The sequence below is a fragment of the Pezoporus occidentalis genome, unplaced genomic scaffold, assembly GCF_034315485.1.
Source record: "Pezoporus occidentalis ecotype Australia unplaced genomic scaffold, CSIRO_AGI_Poc_V1 ctg241, whole genome shotgun sequence".
In the NCBI taxonomy this organism is placed as follows: domain Eukaryota; kingdom Metazoa; phylum Chordata; class Aves; order Psittaciformes; family Psittacidae; genus Pezoporus; species Pezoporus occidentalis.
Window position 1 is genome coordinate 212287 of NW_026914297.1, and position 14451 is coordinate 226737.

Here is a 14451-nt window from a genome sequence, read left to right on the forward strand (position 1 = left end):
CAGGGCAGCCTGCAAAGGCAGATGGCTAGAGAAAAAGCCATTTCAGTTCCATGCTCCATTTAATCCAATAAGGAGGAAAGGAGATTGGGTAAGATTCACAAAGCTCTGAGGGAGCCAGTGTTTTGCTGACTAACTTTAAGTTCTACCCTAGTTTTCCTTTTGTGGCTTTATAAAGCATAAACCAGACCAACAGGTGATAGTATCTACACTTAAGTTACACAAAAGCTAAAGCAATCCTGTTTTCTAAGTAAAGTATAGAGGAATAATAGATTTCTGCCTCAAGATACCAAGCCATCCACTGCAATCCATTACACTTCCAAGGATTAAATAGGCTACTATGCTAGAGTTCTGTCTAGTTATCCGGGTAACAAGGGTACGTACAAGGTTTGCAGAGTATTACCAGAATAAAAAAGGAATAGTAACTGCCTGGAGGCCAAGTGGCAAATCTTGAGACTAAAGCAAGCCAGAGGTATGCTCAAGGCAACCATCACTTCATTGGTTAGGATTTAACTCCAAGAACAGCCCAAGCCTCAGACTCGTCTCCCAGAGTCTAGCCTTTGATTGCAGAAGGGTGCAAACGTGTTAAATAAAGTTAGAGTAACTAGACCAGCCTCTATGCTGTGCCACAGAAAAGTCCATTGAGAAATCACATGCCATTACTCTGGCATTGTGCAGGGTAATTACAAAGACTCAAGTGCTGGAGCTGCTACCGGTTCCAATTTTGTCAGGATGCTTCCTGTGATCTGAAGTTTGTATATTTGTAACAGGCTCCTAATGTACCCTGAAACAACCTCCTAGATTAAACACAATCACATTAGAAAACTGAGTCCTCTCATGCTGCAAACCTTGGCACAAAATGCAGGAAGAATAATGCTGAGAATCATTCACTTCAACTAAAACCACACATGCCAGCCAACAAGCAATGGAGCATTATGAAACCTGGTGAGCATCTTCCATTTTTAATGAGGAAAAAAAAACATCTTCATGGTAAGGGGGATGCACATATGTGTACATATATAGGTTTCTTAAAGAGATAAGCAGAAGAGTTTAACTTGCAGTAGTAAGCTAATTCAGGAGGACAGGATAGGAAAACATGACTTAGAAAAATTAACGACAAGCCATAACTCCAAACCAAAACTGACTCCCTGTACACAGAACTTATTCAGCTTAGTATAGCTTAGGCCATCCAAGAAGACCAAGTAAGCTCTGCTACAAAAAGGACTGATTTGAACTAAAAGTCATTTACTACTGTATGCTTTCTTTGAAACAAGAATGAATGGTTTATATAGATAAATGCTGCAAGTGCAGCTGGCTTAAGTGGAGCAGCTCCAGGAGGAAACAGAGCACTTTAGCCACAAAGGAATTAAAATGTGCAGTCTTCTTCACAAAACCACTGCCTCGTTTCATTCATTGGCAAGAGAAGTAGACGCAATGAGCTCTTCTCTATCAGCAGGAGTTAGTCTCCTTAGTTTCTGGGTGTGGAATATGTGGAAAACAGACCACCAACAAGGTGCAAGTCTTTGTGCTTAATGTACAGTTTGGCAACAGCAACCTCCATGTGTTTGGGAAATTTCTAAGCTGCTCTTTGTTACAGGTGGCCTAGGACCACAAAACCAGATGTTCAGAAATAATTACTCTGCAATTTAGTCTTTGATAAAGTTCCTGTTGTTGTTGTGACTCCTCCTGAACTCCAAAGGATACAAAGAGACACACAGCTACTGATGCACAGAACGGAAGAGAGGCCAAGGGCAGGCAGCAGACAATTCCAGACACTTAAGCATTTATTTGGCACTTTAATATATATTTCTTAAACATAAGAAAACAACATTCAACAGCTGCGAGCACAGAAAAGAAAGGTAACACAAGTGTGCATATATGCATGCACTCCAGGAGCACGGCACAACGGTGAAGGCCATGCCAAAGCCAGGACATCCTGCAGAATTCTCTACTAGCTCAGCCTGCTCTGAGACCAGGCCCTTGCTAGGTCTTCACATCCAGAACGAAGAGATGGGAATCCCACAGCCAAAACATGAAATTCCAGTCCTGGAATAAATCCTGATGATCTCCTGGTAGAGACGGTGAGTTCTGAGTTTCTCCTTAGCATCCAAGTAAGGCTGTCTCCAGGCGTCTCCAGTTGGAAAGCTGAACTTCAGCAAGTTCTCCCTGATCATCCTATACTTCACCTGAGTTAAGGGCACGAGAAAGATTCCTTTCTGAGAGGATATTTACTAGGGGCTTGATATATTCATTTATTTTTGTTCAGATCTCTCCATCTGCAATTCTCACAGCCAGGACAAACCTCACATACGACATTCTCTGTCAAAGTCATAGCAGGACACACTCCTGGGGCCCCACCCCACTTCCTAAAACATACCAAGTCAGACATGCCACCCAGTGGTGAGTGCCTTGTCAATGCAGTATTAAAGATGTGAAACTATTGAAGCAGCTGAAACTGGAAAAACAACTTCATGTTTCTATTTAGCTTTTCTGCTGGATTTCAGTAACCTACTTCTTGAGTTTGTGTGTGCATATATATACACACATACCGATCCATATACAGAAGTATTTAGACACACAGAGATCTAGGAATATAATACTAGATGGAGAATTCATAATGTGTATGTACATTCAATTTTACAAGTTAGACATACACAGTTTTATTTTTTGCTTAAGCTTAAAATAGCATGTTTGAATTTCTGTGTCAGGGCAAATAATCCCCATCCCTCCAAAAAGCCCTCAATTATTTCAGTTCCCCAGATCTCTGGGATTACTTCTTATGGCCTCGTTGGCTTTGGACTAATTCAGAACTTCTTCCACCTCATGGAGTCTTCTGAAGCAAGAAGCCTTCTGAAACAAAGAAATAGGCACTTCCCCATGAGGAGGAGGTGGACCTGAGCAGCATTCACACTTTGCAGTACCCTTGACTTTTGCAGGCCAACAAAAAGCTTGAGGTGCTTTTTCAAATTGGAACTTCCCTTTTTCAGCTGCAAGTTGAAGATATGTCCTGAAGTGTCCCACAGGCCTGGCTGTGCCTCCATTCAGGGCTGTGTTAGCTGGTAGAGATCAGGCACCTATGGAGATACAGACAACAATCGGGGAAGTTATAAGAAGCAATACAATGCCCATCCTGATGTAAAGCTCTCTACATTAATCACCCCATCATCGCTAAATAGAAAGGAGGGGAAATGCTGATGGTGTTGCTAGGAAGTTTGGAGGAGTGCCTTAACACTCCACTAATTCAGCTCTGGGAGATGATGAGCAAACAGCAGTACAAAGTACAAGGAAAAGAAATCTTTGCTGCTCAAACAGAAAGAAATTAAGTATTTAAAGCCAGGGAACCAATTTCAAAGGACAGGGCTGGTAGTGTGTTCCTGGCTTTCCTCTCCTCTAATAATTTAGGACTATCAATTTAAAATAGGTACATAAACCCCTCCAGGCTACTGCTCTACCTCAGTCACAGCATCTGTTCCAGGGTTCTTATACTAAAGGGCATGGAATAATCTGTCCAGCAAAATAAAACCAAAACCCCCAAATAATCCTACACAACTCTGAGAAGTCACTAACTAGTGACTTGGAGCACTTGGAGAACCCTGCTCTGATATTCTAGTTTGCTTGCTTTCAGTGATAGCAGAATGAACTATTGAACCTCTATAAAACAGAACAGCCGCAAAACACAGGCACAAATGAGCAGCACATCAACACATAGAGACTGACAGCAGGGTTTAATACACAGTACAAGCTTAATTCCAAGAGAAAAAGCATGTAACACTGCCATGCTGTGGCATTTGAGACTTCAGGAGGAAGAACAGAAGCAAATTAGTGGAATACATCGAAACCTTCACTTTAGACTTCTGTTTGGAGATTTGGTTAAATTGTTTTACTACTCTAAGAAGTTGCTCATGTAATTACAGATAGGATTTCCCTGGTTTCTGAGCACTACTCCCAGCCCAACTGCCTTCTTTCCATGTTCTTGGTTCAAGGCACATAATCCAAAATGATTTTGAGAACTTGAAGGGAAAAAGTCAAAGCATGACCATGAAGCTTTCACTGCTGCTAAACAGTGTATTGCCAGAAAGGCTTGGAAATGGGTGTGTAATGAAGCCAAAAAAAGGCATCCATAATTCAGGTACTTTCAGCAACAGCTTTCTTCCTTTGTGTTACAAACCTAATTCTTTTTAATCACTGCTTAAATATTCAATTCTAAAAGAGCTACAAAAAATGTTTTGCATTTCAATGTGAAAAGATGAAACTTGCTAGAGAATCATGGGGTAATTCAGGTTGGAAGGGACCTCAGGAAGCCACCTAGCCTAGCCTCCTGCTCAAAGCAGGGTCAGCTAGGAGGTCAGACCAGGTTACTCAGGTTCTTATCCTGTCTGGTCTTGAAAACCTCCAAGGATGGAGACTATGTAACTTCAATTTCCACCGCCTGTGAGGAGACAGGAGTTACACAGCAGTGGATTGTAAAAGCTTCTGCATTTTATTGCAGAGAAAAACATTAATTAGGATGTAAAAACATCATAGAGGGCTGCTTGAAACATGGGTTAATCTATTTGTAGGTGTCAATCGGTACTAACTTGGGACAAGTTAACTCCTCTCTTCCTCATTCCATTTGTTTGATGGTGGTCCAACCTCCCCCCAGCATTCTTAGTCATAGAATTAGACATTAAATCTGTGTTAAAGATGCCTTTGGGAGGCTCTTACCTTCATTCAGATGAACTCTGATGACCTCATCAGGATTTTTTTCTGCAAGTTCTTTGGCTGTTCCTGAACCAAAAATGACTTTTTGTCTGATTAGAAGAACGTAACAGTGAAATCAAACTTGGAGGCAGGAACTCAGGCAGCCACAAGCAAACATTAAAATGGCAGGATGTCGTAGAGGATAAATTGGCTTCAGGATCAATTTATGAGGTGGAGTCTAATGACACTCAAGAGATGGCTGAGATTTTGCCAGAAACCTTTGAGTAGCAGCTATTTGGAAGGTACATTTTCCAATCAGAGCTTCAAAATCCAACAGGAAACTTTCACTAGGGACTGTCAGAAACTCAGCTGAGTGCACAGCTGCTCAGCATTAACAAAAACGAGGAATACTTTATAGACTGTGTCAAAGTATCATGCTACAAACTGTTTCCACCAATGCTGAGCATGCATTCTAAGTCACCACACGTACCAGAATCTACTGCTGATTCTGAGCAGTAGCATTTGTGAAGGCTGACTAAAAGCAACAATGAGACTATTCCAGAACTTTCTGGGTGAAAGAAGCTGAGGTGCTGGGGAAGATAATGACCTCAGAATACAAAACCATCTGGAAGTGGAGAACTAGCTCTCAGCAGCAGCTTTGGTGACTTCAACAATATGTTTCATAGGTCAGTACAGTGTTAACACTTCAGTGCTTAGCTGTTATCACTGGTTTGTTTAGGCAGTGACTTGCATAGGCTTCATTATGTTCTCCATACCACTCAGCACAGAAATCCTGCACTCTCTGCATGGACACTGAGTCAAATCATACTTAAATTATTTTATACTTCAATTAAAATCACATGCAAAATTGGGTCTCAACTCCTGTCTTTGAAAGAGATTAAGTATTGCCCACTGCAGACAGTATATCTGGATCCATGACCAATGCAGTACTTGAAGCAAGCTATACAGATAGTTAACAGGACACAGAGACAGACATTTATTTACATATATGTGAAAGAGGGAGACACAAATGCCAAATCTGACTTAATGAAATGCATGTCTGAATACCTCCGTCTGGAACTATGGATGGATGGATTCTGGGGATATCACTTCAAAAGCAGTATTTGCAGCTTAGGCTTTTTATGCCAAAGAGCTGACAATGCAGCCATGTTCCTTATACATGGAAGCTAAACATCCCAGTTTGTGAATTAGCAGGTCATCTTCTATTCAGTTTAGTCTTCAGATTAGTCATTATCTTCAAGAACAATCTTCAGATAGAAAAAGAATAAAGGGAAACTACAGGTATATGATTCCCACCCTTACATATGGACCCATGCTATACAAGAGAAACTTCCTTAAGAACAAACTAGCAATGGAAACAGCCCAGAACTTAAGTACTGTCTGGTAATCATTTTGTCTGAACATAGTCTGTAATAGCTTTTCTTTGCATCCACTAGGGACTCTGATCATGAAACTGGAGCTTAAACACATTCCTTTATTTTTCCAAAAAGAAGTGTTTCTATTTCTTCAACCCAGGAATGCTGATCCACACACCTCCACACACAAGCCCTCCCATCCTTTTTCTGTTGTCTACTGTACAGCTGCTTGTGGCAACTCCTGAATGGAAAACAGCAAGCAACTACGTGCAACAAAGCTAGACTGCTACTCCACCTGAAAGAAATGACAGGATTCACTGTGGTCCCATGGCTATTCTGCCAGTGGCCATGAATTTACTAGGAAACAGATTAAATGGAAAAATCTAGAGGAGCAATATTATTTTGGCACACATTATTGATAACTAGGACGACTGGCTTGTGTTATTTTGCCTTTCTTCATTCCCCCTGTACAGTTTTTCATCACTGTAAGCTCTGCCTGCTCTATTTACATCAATGCAAAAAAAAAAAAAAGAGCAAAGCACTGTCTGCATTAGAAATTTTGGTTCTCACTTCTAATACATCTTTTGTTTTCCATCTCTTATTCAGTACTTCAATTGTAGTAGGATTTTTGGCATGAAAGGTGGTACACGCACTGCATAAAAACCACATTGTAAGGCATCTGTACGGGTTCCAGATTTAGTTGTAAAAGCCACTTTTGTTCTTACCATGACACAGAGGGAAGCCCCACACATAAACCTTACCCTGCTGGGGTGTATCTCGGAATGGTTCACAATCACTGTTCCCCCTCCAACCACTGAGACTACAGCAAATGTTTTACAGGTGTGTCCACTGCATGACAAAGTCACTCCTGAGCTAAAAGCTAACCCAGGTCACCATCCAGACCATTTAACACAGCTAATCACATAACAGGTTTCAAATTAAGGACAGGAGATGTGAAATGAGGAATCCTAGTACTTGCATTGATCATTCAGTTAACATATATCAGACTTGCAGAACGTAAATCCAGCCTGTCCTCATTTTAATGTCAACATATACAGTCCTTGACTCCTCTCAAGTTAAGCGGTTCTCTTCTGGATGTAGCCAACCAAACTTTTCACAGATGGTTTAATACAACTGCACAGATTGTTACGAAGGCAATAAACCACAGTAGAATACTGCATTGAGAACAAAGGTGTAAGAATATATTGGCAATTGTTACTTAATATTAAAACCTTCATGGCCTAGTTGACAGAATTAGATTGTCAAAAAGAAAAAGAACAGAAACATCTTAGAATAAGAGACAACAAAATCTGGCAGAAGAGTTAAAAACAGACAACGTGCACATCCAAGCCAATGAATTGTTATTGACAAAGCACTGTGTGCATGCATGTTAGCAGTCACAGTTCAAATCCCAGCCTTTGTAAGTAACCAACCTGTTGCTGCCCTTCATTTCATCCAGCTCCTTCTGCAGTCTGGCACTCTTCTCCTCTTCCTCCTGAAGCTTCCTCTTTACCACACGGAGCTCCTGCTGGGCTTCACACTTAATATCATTGGCTACAACCACTGCAGTCTGCAGATCAGCTTGAAAACGCCTCCACTCTTCTGCATCTTCCTAGAAAGAGCAATCAGAACCCCAAACTGCTGTAAAAGTGCACCTACTTGAGCTGAGCACTCTCTTGCAGTGATCACAAGCAACCAGGGTTTCATCACAGTTTCAAGATGACACTGAGGTCAAACTAAACACTTGCCTCTTTACACACTATTGACAAGACTGCCAAAGAAACTGATGCTGAGCTTTCCACGCCAATACAGAAAGTAAATCAAAGTTTGTCCTATAGCTATGGATCATTCAGACTTGTGATACTACTACAGGCACTGTTGCTGCAAAGAGCTCACTGCTATTGATAATTCATGAAGCAGGAATGGCTGTTCCAAAGTAGAAGTTCATAGGTAAAAAAAAGCAAAAGTAATTTGCAAAGGATGTATTACATTTTTCCTTTACAGGCAAAAAAACCCAGCTAGAAATAATTGAAGAGACACAGCGAATGAAAGGATGTAGAACTTTCTACAGTTGTTCTAGAAATTACAATGCTTCTGTCAATCCAGTATAGTGCACGAAAATCTCAGTTTAGCTTTGTGAAGGAGTCCAAGCCTTACCTTCATTTGCTTAGTCAGAGCCTTCAGCTGCCTCTCTGTATCTTGTTTTTGTTCTTCCAGCTTCATTGCTTTACCTAGGAAGAGTAAAAAAGGAAACAGATTATTAAACACATGAGCAAGGCTGAAAGGTGAAAATGGGAGGGCAGACAAGCCTGTTTGGTCTTGCTTCTAGTAACACCACTAAAAAGGCTAAACAGACTCTGTCAATGGATCAGGAATGGAATCAACGGTAGATTTATTATCCAAGCATCTCTGAAACAGGTCATTATTTTGAAGCATTAAGCCAGACTTAGATTTACAGAATCACACATCTAGGCTCACTCACTCCCCGGAGCGAGACATACCTCTCATTCCACCAGGTGGCAGCTGCCCCTCCACAAAGCAGCGGCAACAACTTGACTGCACAGCTCTTCCTAGGCTTTGCCCTAGAAGCTCTTTAAAAGGCCAATAATTCCACTTCTAGAATGGGCAATACAAACTTGGCTGAAGAATAAAGCTTGGGGACTGTATCTAAGAACATTTCTATAGCACTAACTTAAAATAGTGACTTTGCGCATGAACAGAAGGAATTGGAATGCAATGATCTTCAAGGCCCCTTCCAACCCAACCCATTCTATTACTGGCCCAAATAGTATTTCTAAAGTGAGGCCCTTGTCACACATCAAGACATGCCTCCTCCTCCCTGTTGCTGCTATAACAAAGCCTCTAAAGTTCACTTGAATCCTTTGTTTTGGCTCCACCTACTTTCTAGCTCACTGATGAGCTGGTTATTGTGAAGTTTTATAGCACGATGTTGTTCCACCTGGTCCTCCAGCTCAAAAATGGTCTCTTTCAGGTTTTTTATATCTGCTTCATTCTCTGATGTTTTTTCCTGCAGCTTCTGGCTGGTTCTGCTCAGTTGCTCGGCCTGCCGGTCACAGAGCTCCTTCAGCTGACCACACTCATTCTCAGCCTGGAAGGGAGCAAAGAAAGCTGCAACTCTGTATTCCTTAAGAGTTATCACTCAATAGAGACTTTCACGGGCATCTCATGGACTTAAGAATCAAACCTGTGTTCTAAGCATTGTATAAACTGAGCTTCAATGCAGTTGAGACAGTTTCAGGAAACAGATGACCTATGTCAGTCAGTTTTCTTTCTTGGTAATAAAGAAAACAAGATGCTACAAAGGAAATTAAGTTTTCTACATGATTGAGGCAATGAAACAAGAAGAATTATATTCTGGAAAGCTCCACATCTATGTATCACATCATGAGAGTGGTATCACAGCCTAAGGGCCACGATGATCAGTTCATCCACATTAACAATTTTGCTGCTTTAGCATGTACATTTTCTTCAATGGGTTATGAAAACATATGTAAGCAGAGCTAGCTACTGCAGATAAGCGTATTTTGGGATATAAGACATCTGGAATTACTAAAGGGAGAATCTGCTGCACTTCAATTTATTGGCTGAGGCCCACAGATCAATGCTTCCAGGTCTGGGGGGAGATCTCTGCATATGAACAAGCAAGAGAAAGCAAGGTGTAGGCTGCCAATTCAGTGAGCAGCCCTGGCACAGCCTGGCTGAAGGGCAGCTTTACAGAAGCCTGTGGTCTCGTTTGGGTGTCACAAATAGCCAGTGATTCAAAACAGCTTAATCTGAGAGAAAGGAAGAGTAAAAAGGAGGAAATCTGCGGTTTCCAAACCAAGCAATAAAAGTCTGGTAGAGTCTGAGCACTCAGCAGTTTTTCATTTATCCGTCATAAACTGCAGCTCCAGTAAGCACTTGGGAACTTCCTCTACTAACTCCATTTGCTGTGGTCACCTATTTTAGCTGAAAGGACATCTGGCTTTTCTAAACCAAACCATGGAGGTGCTTTTTGGCAACACTATCTTCCTCTTCACCTAGCCAATCTTACTCTTTATGACCCCTTCCCTACCCAGGAAAGCCTGCACACACTATCACTCTTTCTGCAGTGGTGGGACACAGCCGCTGGCTTGTGATTTATTAACACTTGTTCTACAATGCCTCACACTGCAGCTCTCCTCTGAACACCCAGGAACACACAGAAAATATAAACAGTGACTGGCTTCAGCTTGCTTGGAGCAAAGCTACAAAACTACCAAGGCAGAAGAAAATTGTTCTGAAATGATTCCTTTTTTTGCCATTATTTTACCTAGCCCCAAATGGTTGTTTTGTAAAAACAGTTTAGTTGTATGAAGATAAAGTAATCTGGAACTTGACCCTGCATCAGTCATGTTGCTGTAAGCATCAGCTTCCCTGAGGATTAGCTCATGTGTTCTCATGACCAATGGCACCTATAGTTCACTACTGATTAATCCTGATTAATTATTCAGAACTTAATATCTGCTGCTAATTACTCATGCCCTTCTTTCCCTGTGAATTACCAAGTGATTCTCAGTAGTATCTGTTCACATAACAAAGCAAGTTTTTATTTACCTGTTCTTTGTTCCAGTGCTGACAGACACAATTCTGTTTACTGAACAGTAAATGCTGCAGAAGGTATTAGGGGAAATGAGTTTTGAATTTATAAACGCAGCTATGCTAACAGTTATCCCTGGGAAAACATGCATATAGCAGCACAGGCAGACTATCATATGACCCCAGCTTCCATTCAAAGCTAATCCATTCCATTTAATGTCTGAAAACTTACAACCAATGGCTTAACAATCTAAAGACCAACAATTACCTATTTGTAGAAGGACAGATCAACAACCATCACATTTTACAGCTGTTACTGCTTTACCTTAGATAGCAGACCCTGACTGTGCTTCAGTTCACTGTTTGCCTTCAGCAGCTCTTGTTTAAGCTCAGTGCAAGCTGCTTCTAACTGATCCTTTTCTGCACGGGCTACTTTCAGCATCTCTTGCACCTCAGAGTTGTCAGTAGTACATCCCATCACATTGATTTCGGCAGCCTTTTGTTTCTCACTCTCTAGCTGAGTTTTGAGAGAGCCATTCTCAATTTTCAGACCTTCTAAGGCAATTTTACAATCCTCCAGAGTTTTTGTCATTGTGCTGTTGTTCTGCTGTTCCACTTCTAGACGTTTAAGCAGCTTCTCATTTTCTTCCCTCAGGCTTTTAATCACCTGCTGGGCATCCTGATGCTCCCTTTCTAAGCTTCGTAGGCTGCTGGTTAACTGTTGCTGAATGTTGAGCAATTTTTCTCTTTCAAACTGTGCTTTCTCAAGAACTTCTGCACATTTCTGTTCCAGCTCAAGGACCTTCCCCTCCTGAGCTCTGCTTTCTTCATTCTTGGATCGCTCTTGGAGGAGAGTCATTAGCTTCTCATTTTCCTGGCTCAGTTGTTCTGCCCTATCTCTGTGTTGATGAAAGGAAGTCTCCAAGAGAGCTTTCTCCTCCACTAGCTTCTCATTTTCTGTTGTCAGCTCCTGCACCATTTGCTGTTGATCTGATAGCTCCTGCAAAGTGGCTTGTAATTCTTCTGCCGTGCTGTGATGGTTCTCCTCCATCTTTTGTATTTTCTCTGTAAGAGACGCAACAGAAAGGTCACTAATATTGTTTGGAGAACTTCCTGTAGTGGAGCATTTTGAACCTTTGAAGTGGTTGCTGTTGGAGGACGTTGGCCTGGAAGGTACATCTGCTATATGTTCAAAATCAGACGCATCGGGTGACAAGGAAGCTTTAGTCACATCACTGCTGGAAGAACCCGAATTGCGCAGTGTCCCCCCATTCACGTGCTGCCTGCGCTCATCCATTTCACCTCTCGACACATTTTTTGATGGGCTTCCGAAACTGGACTCTTGGGTAGTTGGGGTTGGGAGGCTGCTGTTGCCTCCACTGCTCGTTGTTGTGTCTGAGAGAGAAGAGTTCTCTAGATAAAGCAATTTCTCTTTCAAAACACGATTTTCTTCTCCCAGGCTAGCAAGCTCTTTCTGAAAAGTCCTGTTTTTCTCCTGAAGGGTCCGTATTAATGGATCTATGTCAACAGGTGACACTGTTTCTACGTTTTGGTTGGAAGCACCCATTCCTTCAGCATTAAGTGACCCTTTCTCTCTGCATTTCTTCAATTCACAACGGAGCTTGGTGATTTCAGAATCTTTCGTCTTTGCTTCCGCCAGGAGCTCTTTAACCTGAGATTCCAGAACAGCCTTGTCACCACTTTCATTCTCTTGCTTGGACTTGCTAGTGGGGCGCACATGTTTGGTAGGAGTCGGTGTACCAGAAGAAGTGGGGCTGGGCTGTGTTTTCCTAGCATTGGCTTGGCCACGCAGGACAGCTCGCTCTCTGGATACGGAGGATGCTATTTCCCGGGGCGCTGGAATCCCCGAGCGCTTTGCAGCTGACACTGTTCCTTGGAGAGAAAGAGATGAGGCAAAGTGAGGGAGTTCATAAAGAAAACAAGTCACACAACACCCCAACTAGAGCCTAAAGCAGTGCTGGAAAACACACCTGAGTGTCTGAATAGGTTTAATCACCTGAGTGTGTGGGTTCATGTTTCAAAGGCTTCTATTACTTTGCATTTCTTCCTCTCCTCTCCCAAAGGAACAGTCTGATGAACCTCTTCCCAATGTAATAATACGCAGATGCTGTAACCCATGAAGTACAAGCCCCAATACCAGGATAATAATTATTTGAAAATAAGAGTTCTTTACTTTGTGAAATGCTGAATTTAAGCCTATTAATTTCTGGGAGAAAAAGCTCAGTAACTTAAGAAAGCACACCCTCTTTGAATACACATTATCATCACACTATTATTTTATCACACGCAAAAGTAAAGTAGCTGCATTATGCTCCATTTATGCAGATCATCATAAAAAGGGTCCGAAACATTTCTGCTGACTGCAGACTCAGTGAAACACACAGCTCCTGGCACTGCTAACACTGAAACAATTGTGTTCTTGCAGCTTCTTGTAGAGATGGATGAGAGATTCTTCATGTTATAAATTCCCATCCTGCTAAGGAGGAAGAGCAAAAGGAGATTAGAAAGCTGATGCTGTTCTCTTTGGTTGTTGCTCCACCCCAACCAACTTAAAGCACAGTACTATGTGATTACAAGGGAAATTAAGTTTCCAAGTTGATTATCTTCATCTTCCAAAGCTCCCTGGGAGTATGGGACCATGGGTACTGGAGAAACAATAAAAGCCATCCTCTCCATGGATGTATTCAGCTGGTTAAAGAAGCTGGTTCAAAAGGGAGGTATTATATGCAAGTGGCAACACAATAAATTTTAAAAATTCCTGTTTTCAGGACCTTGCTCAAAAGGAAAAGCCCTGAAGTACAGAGTCATGAAGTTTAGGATATAGTACAATGAAGAAATATTGTCTGATGTAGCCACATAAACAGGATGCAAGAGACAGTTATGCAAACAGAAAGGGCTCGTGAGCCAGTGTTTGCAATTAAAACAAGCTCCAGAAGGACTGAGGGGGAATCCTAGAATCTATCATCTCTCCCCACATTTGGGAGACTCTTTACTGTGCAGCATTCACAGAAAAATCAAAGGGCAGTGAAGACCCAAGGGGGAGCAGCCTCCCTTCCTTACACAGCAAGCAGCTTCACAACCCTCCCACAGCATTTCTCACACTGAGGATTGCCTCAGTGCAGTGACGGATGGGCTGTCAGCAACACAGGGCTGTGAAGAGTTAATACCAACACCACCCAGTTTGCTCAGCATCTCTTTTGAAGAATGCACTGGGTTTATAAACCCCGCACAAACAGGAGCCCTTCCTCCTCTCTCCCAAACAAACACACTCTGCAGCAGGCACAGTAAACACACGGACACAAAGAGCAGCTGAAGAAAAGCCCCCTGAACACAGAGGCTGTGCTGGGAGGAGAGCACAGAAAGGGCTCTGTCATGGCACAGGCACAATAAGGCCAGAGACAAAGGCTCCAGTGTGTACGGGAAGAGATAGCAGGGATAGCCTGGCCGGACAGCCAGCAGCCCACACAGCTCCATTTAGTCATCTACAGCTGGAAACACCAGCGTATCAAGGCAGCTCCCAGCTCCCCAGTGGGAAGCGCAATGCAAGCAGAGATGGGAGTTGTTCCGCTGCAGCTCAAACGACTGCTGCTGCAACTCCAGCCCTTGCGAGAGCTGAAGCCCCTCTGCTCACTGCTCATTCCCATCTCTTAACCCAAGGGCTCCCAACTGCTGAGATCTGGCACCTGCAAACTGCATTCATACTGAGCTTGAGCAAAGCTTTTCGTGCTGGTGCATCTAATGCCACAAACTGAAGGACAACAGGAAAACTGAATGGTCCATGATGTGGTGCATCACTTCC

General features: G+C 42.4%; 1 protein-coding gene across 7 annotated transcripts in view; it reads right to left on the reverse strand.

Moving 5' to 3' along the window:
* The window catches only part of SPECC1 (sperm antigen with calponin homology and coiled-coil domains 1), an 84324-nt gene that overhangs the window by 30629 nt on the left and 39244 nt on the right, over nucleotides 1-14451 (reverse strand). For 4 of the 7 annotated variants that reach the window (XM_062622386.1, XM_062622384.1, XM_062622387.1 and 1 more), the window contains 4 exons: nucleotides 10957-12524; nucleotides 8955-9162; nucleotides 8211-8284; nucleotides 7487-7665 (listed from right to left, as the gene is read on the reverse strand). In XM_062622386.1, coding sequence (XP_062478370.1) covers nucleotides 7487-7665; nucleotides 8211-8284; nucleotides 8955-9162; nucleotides 10957-12524 — 2029 coding nt within the window. Of the gene's footprint in view, nucleotides 1-1763; nucleotides 3072-4701; nucleotides 4788-7486; nucleotides 7666-8210; nucleotides 8285-8954; nucleotides 9163-10956; nucleotides 12525-14451 lie in introns of those variants that run through there. The other 3 variants (XM_062622390.1, XM_062622389.1, XM_062622391.1) reach the window with 3 other exon arrangements.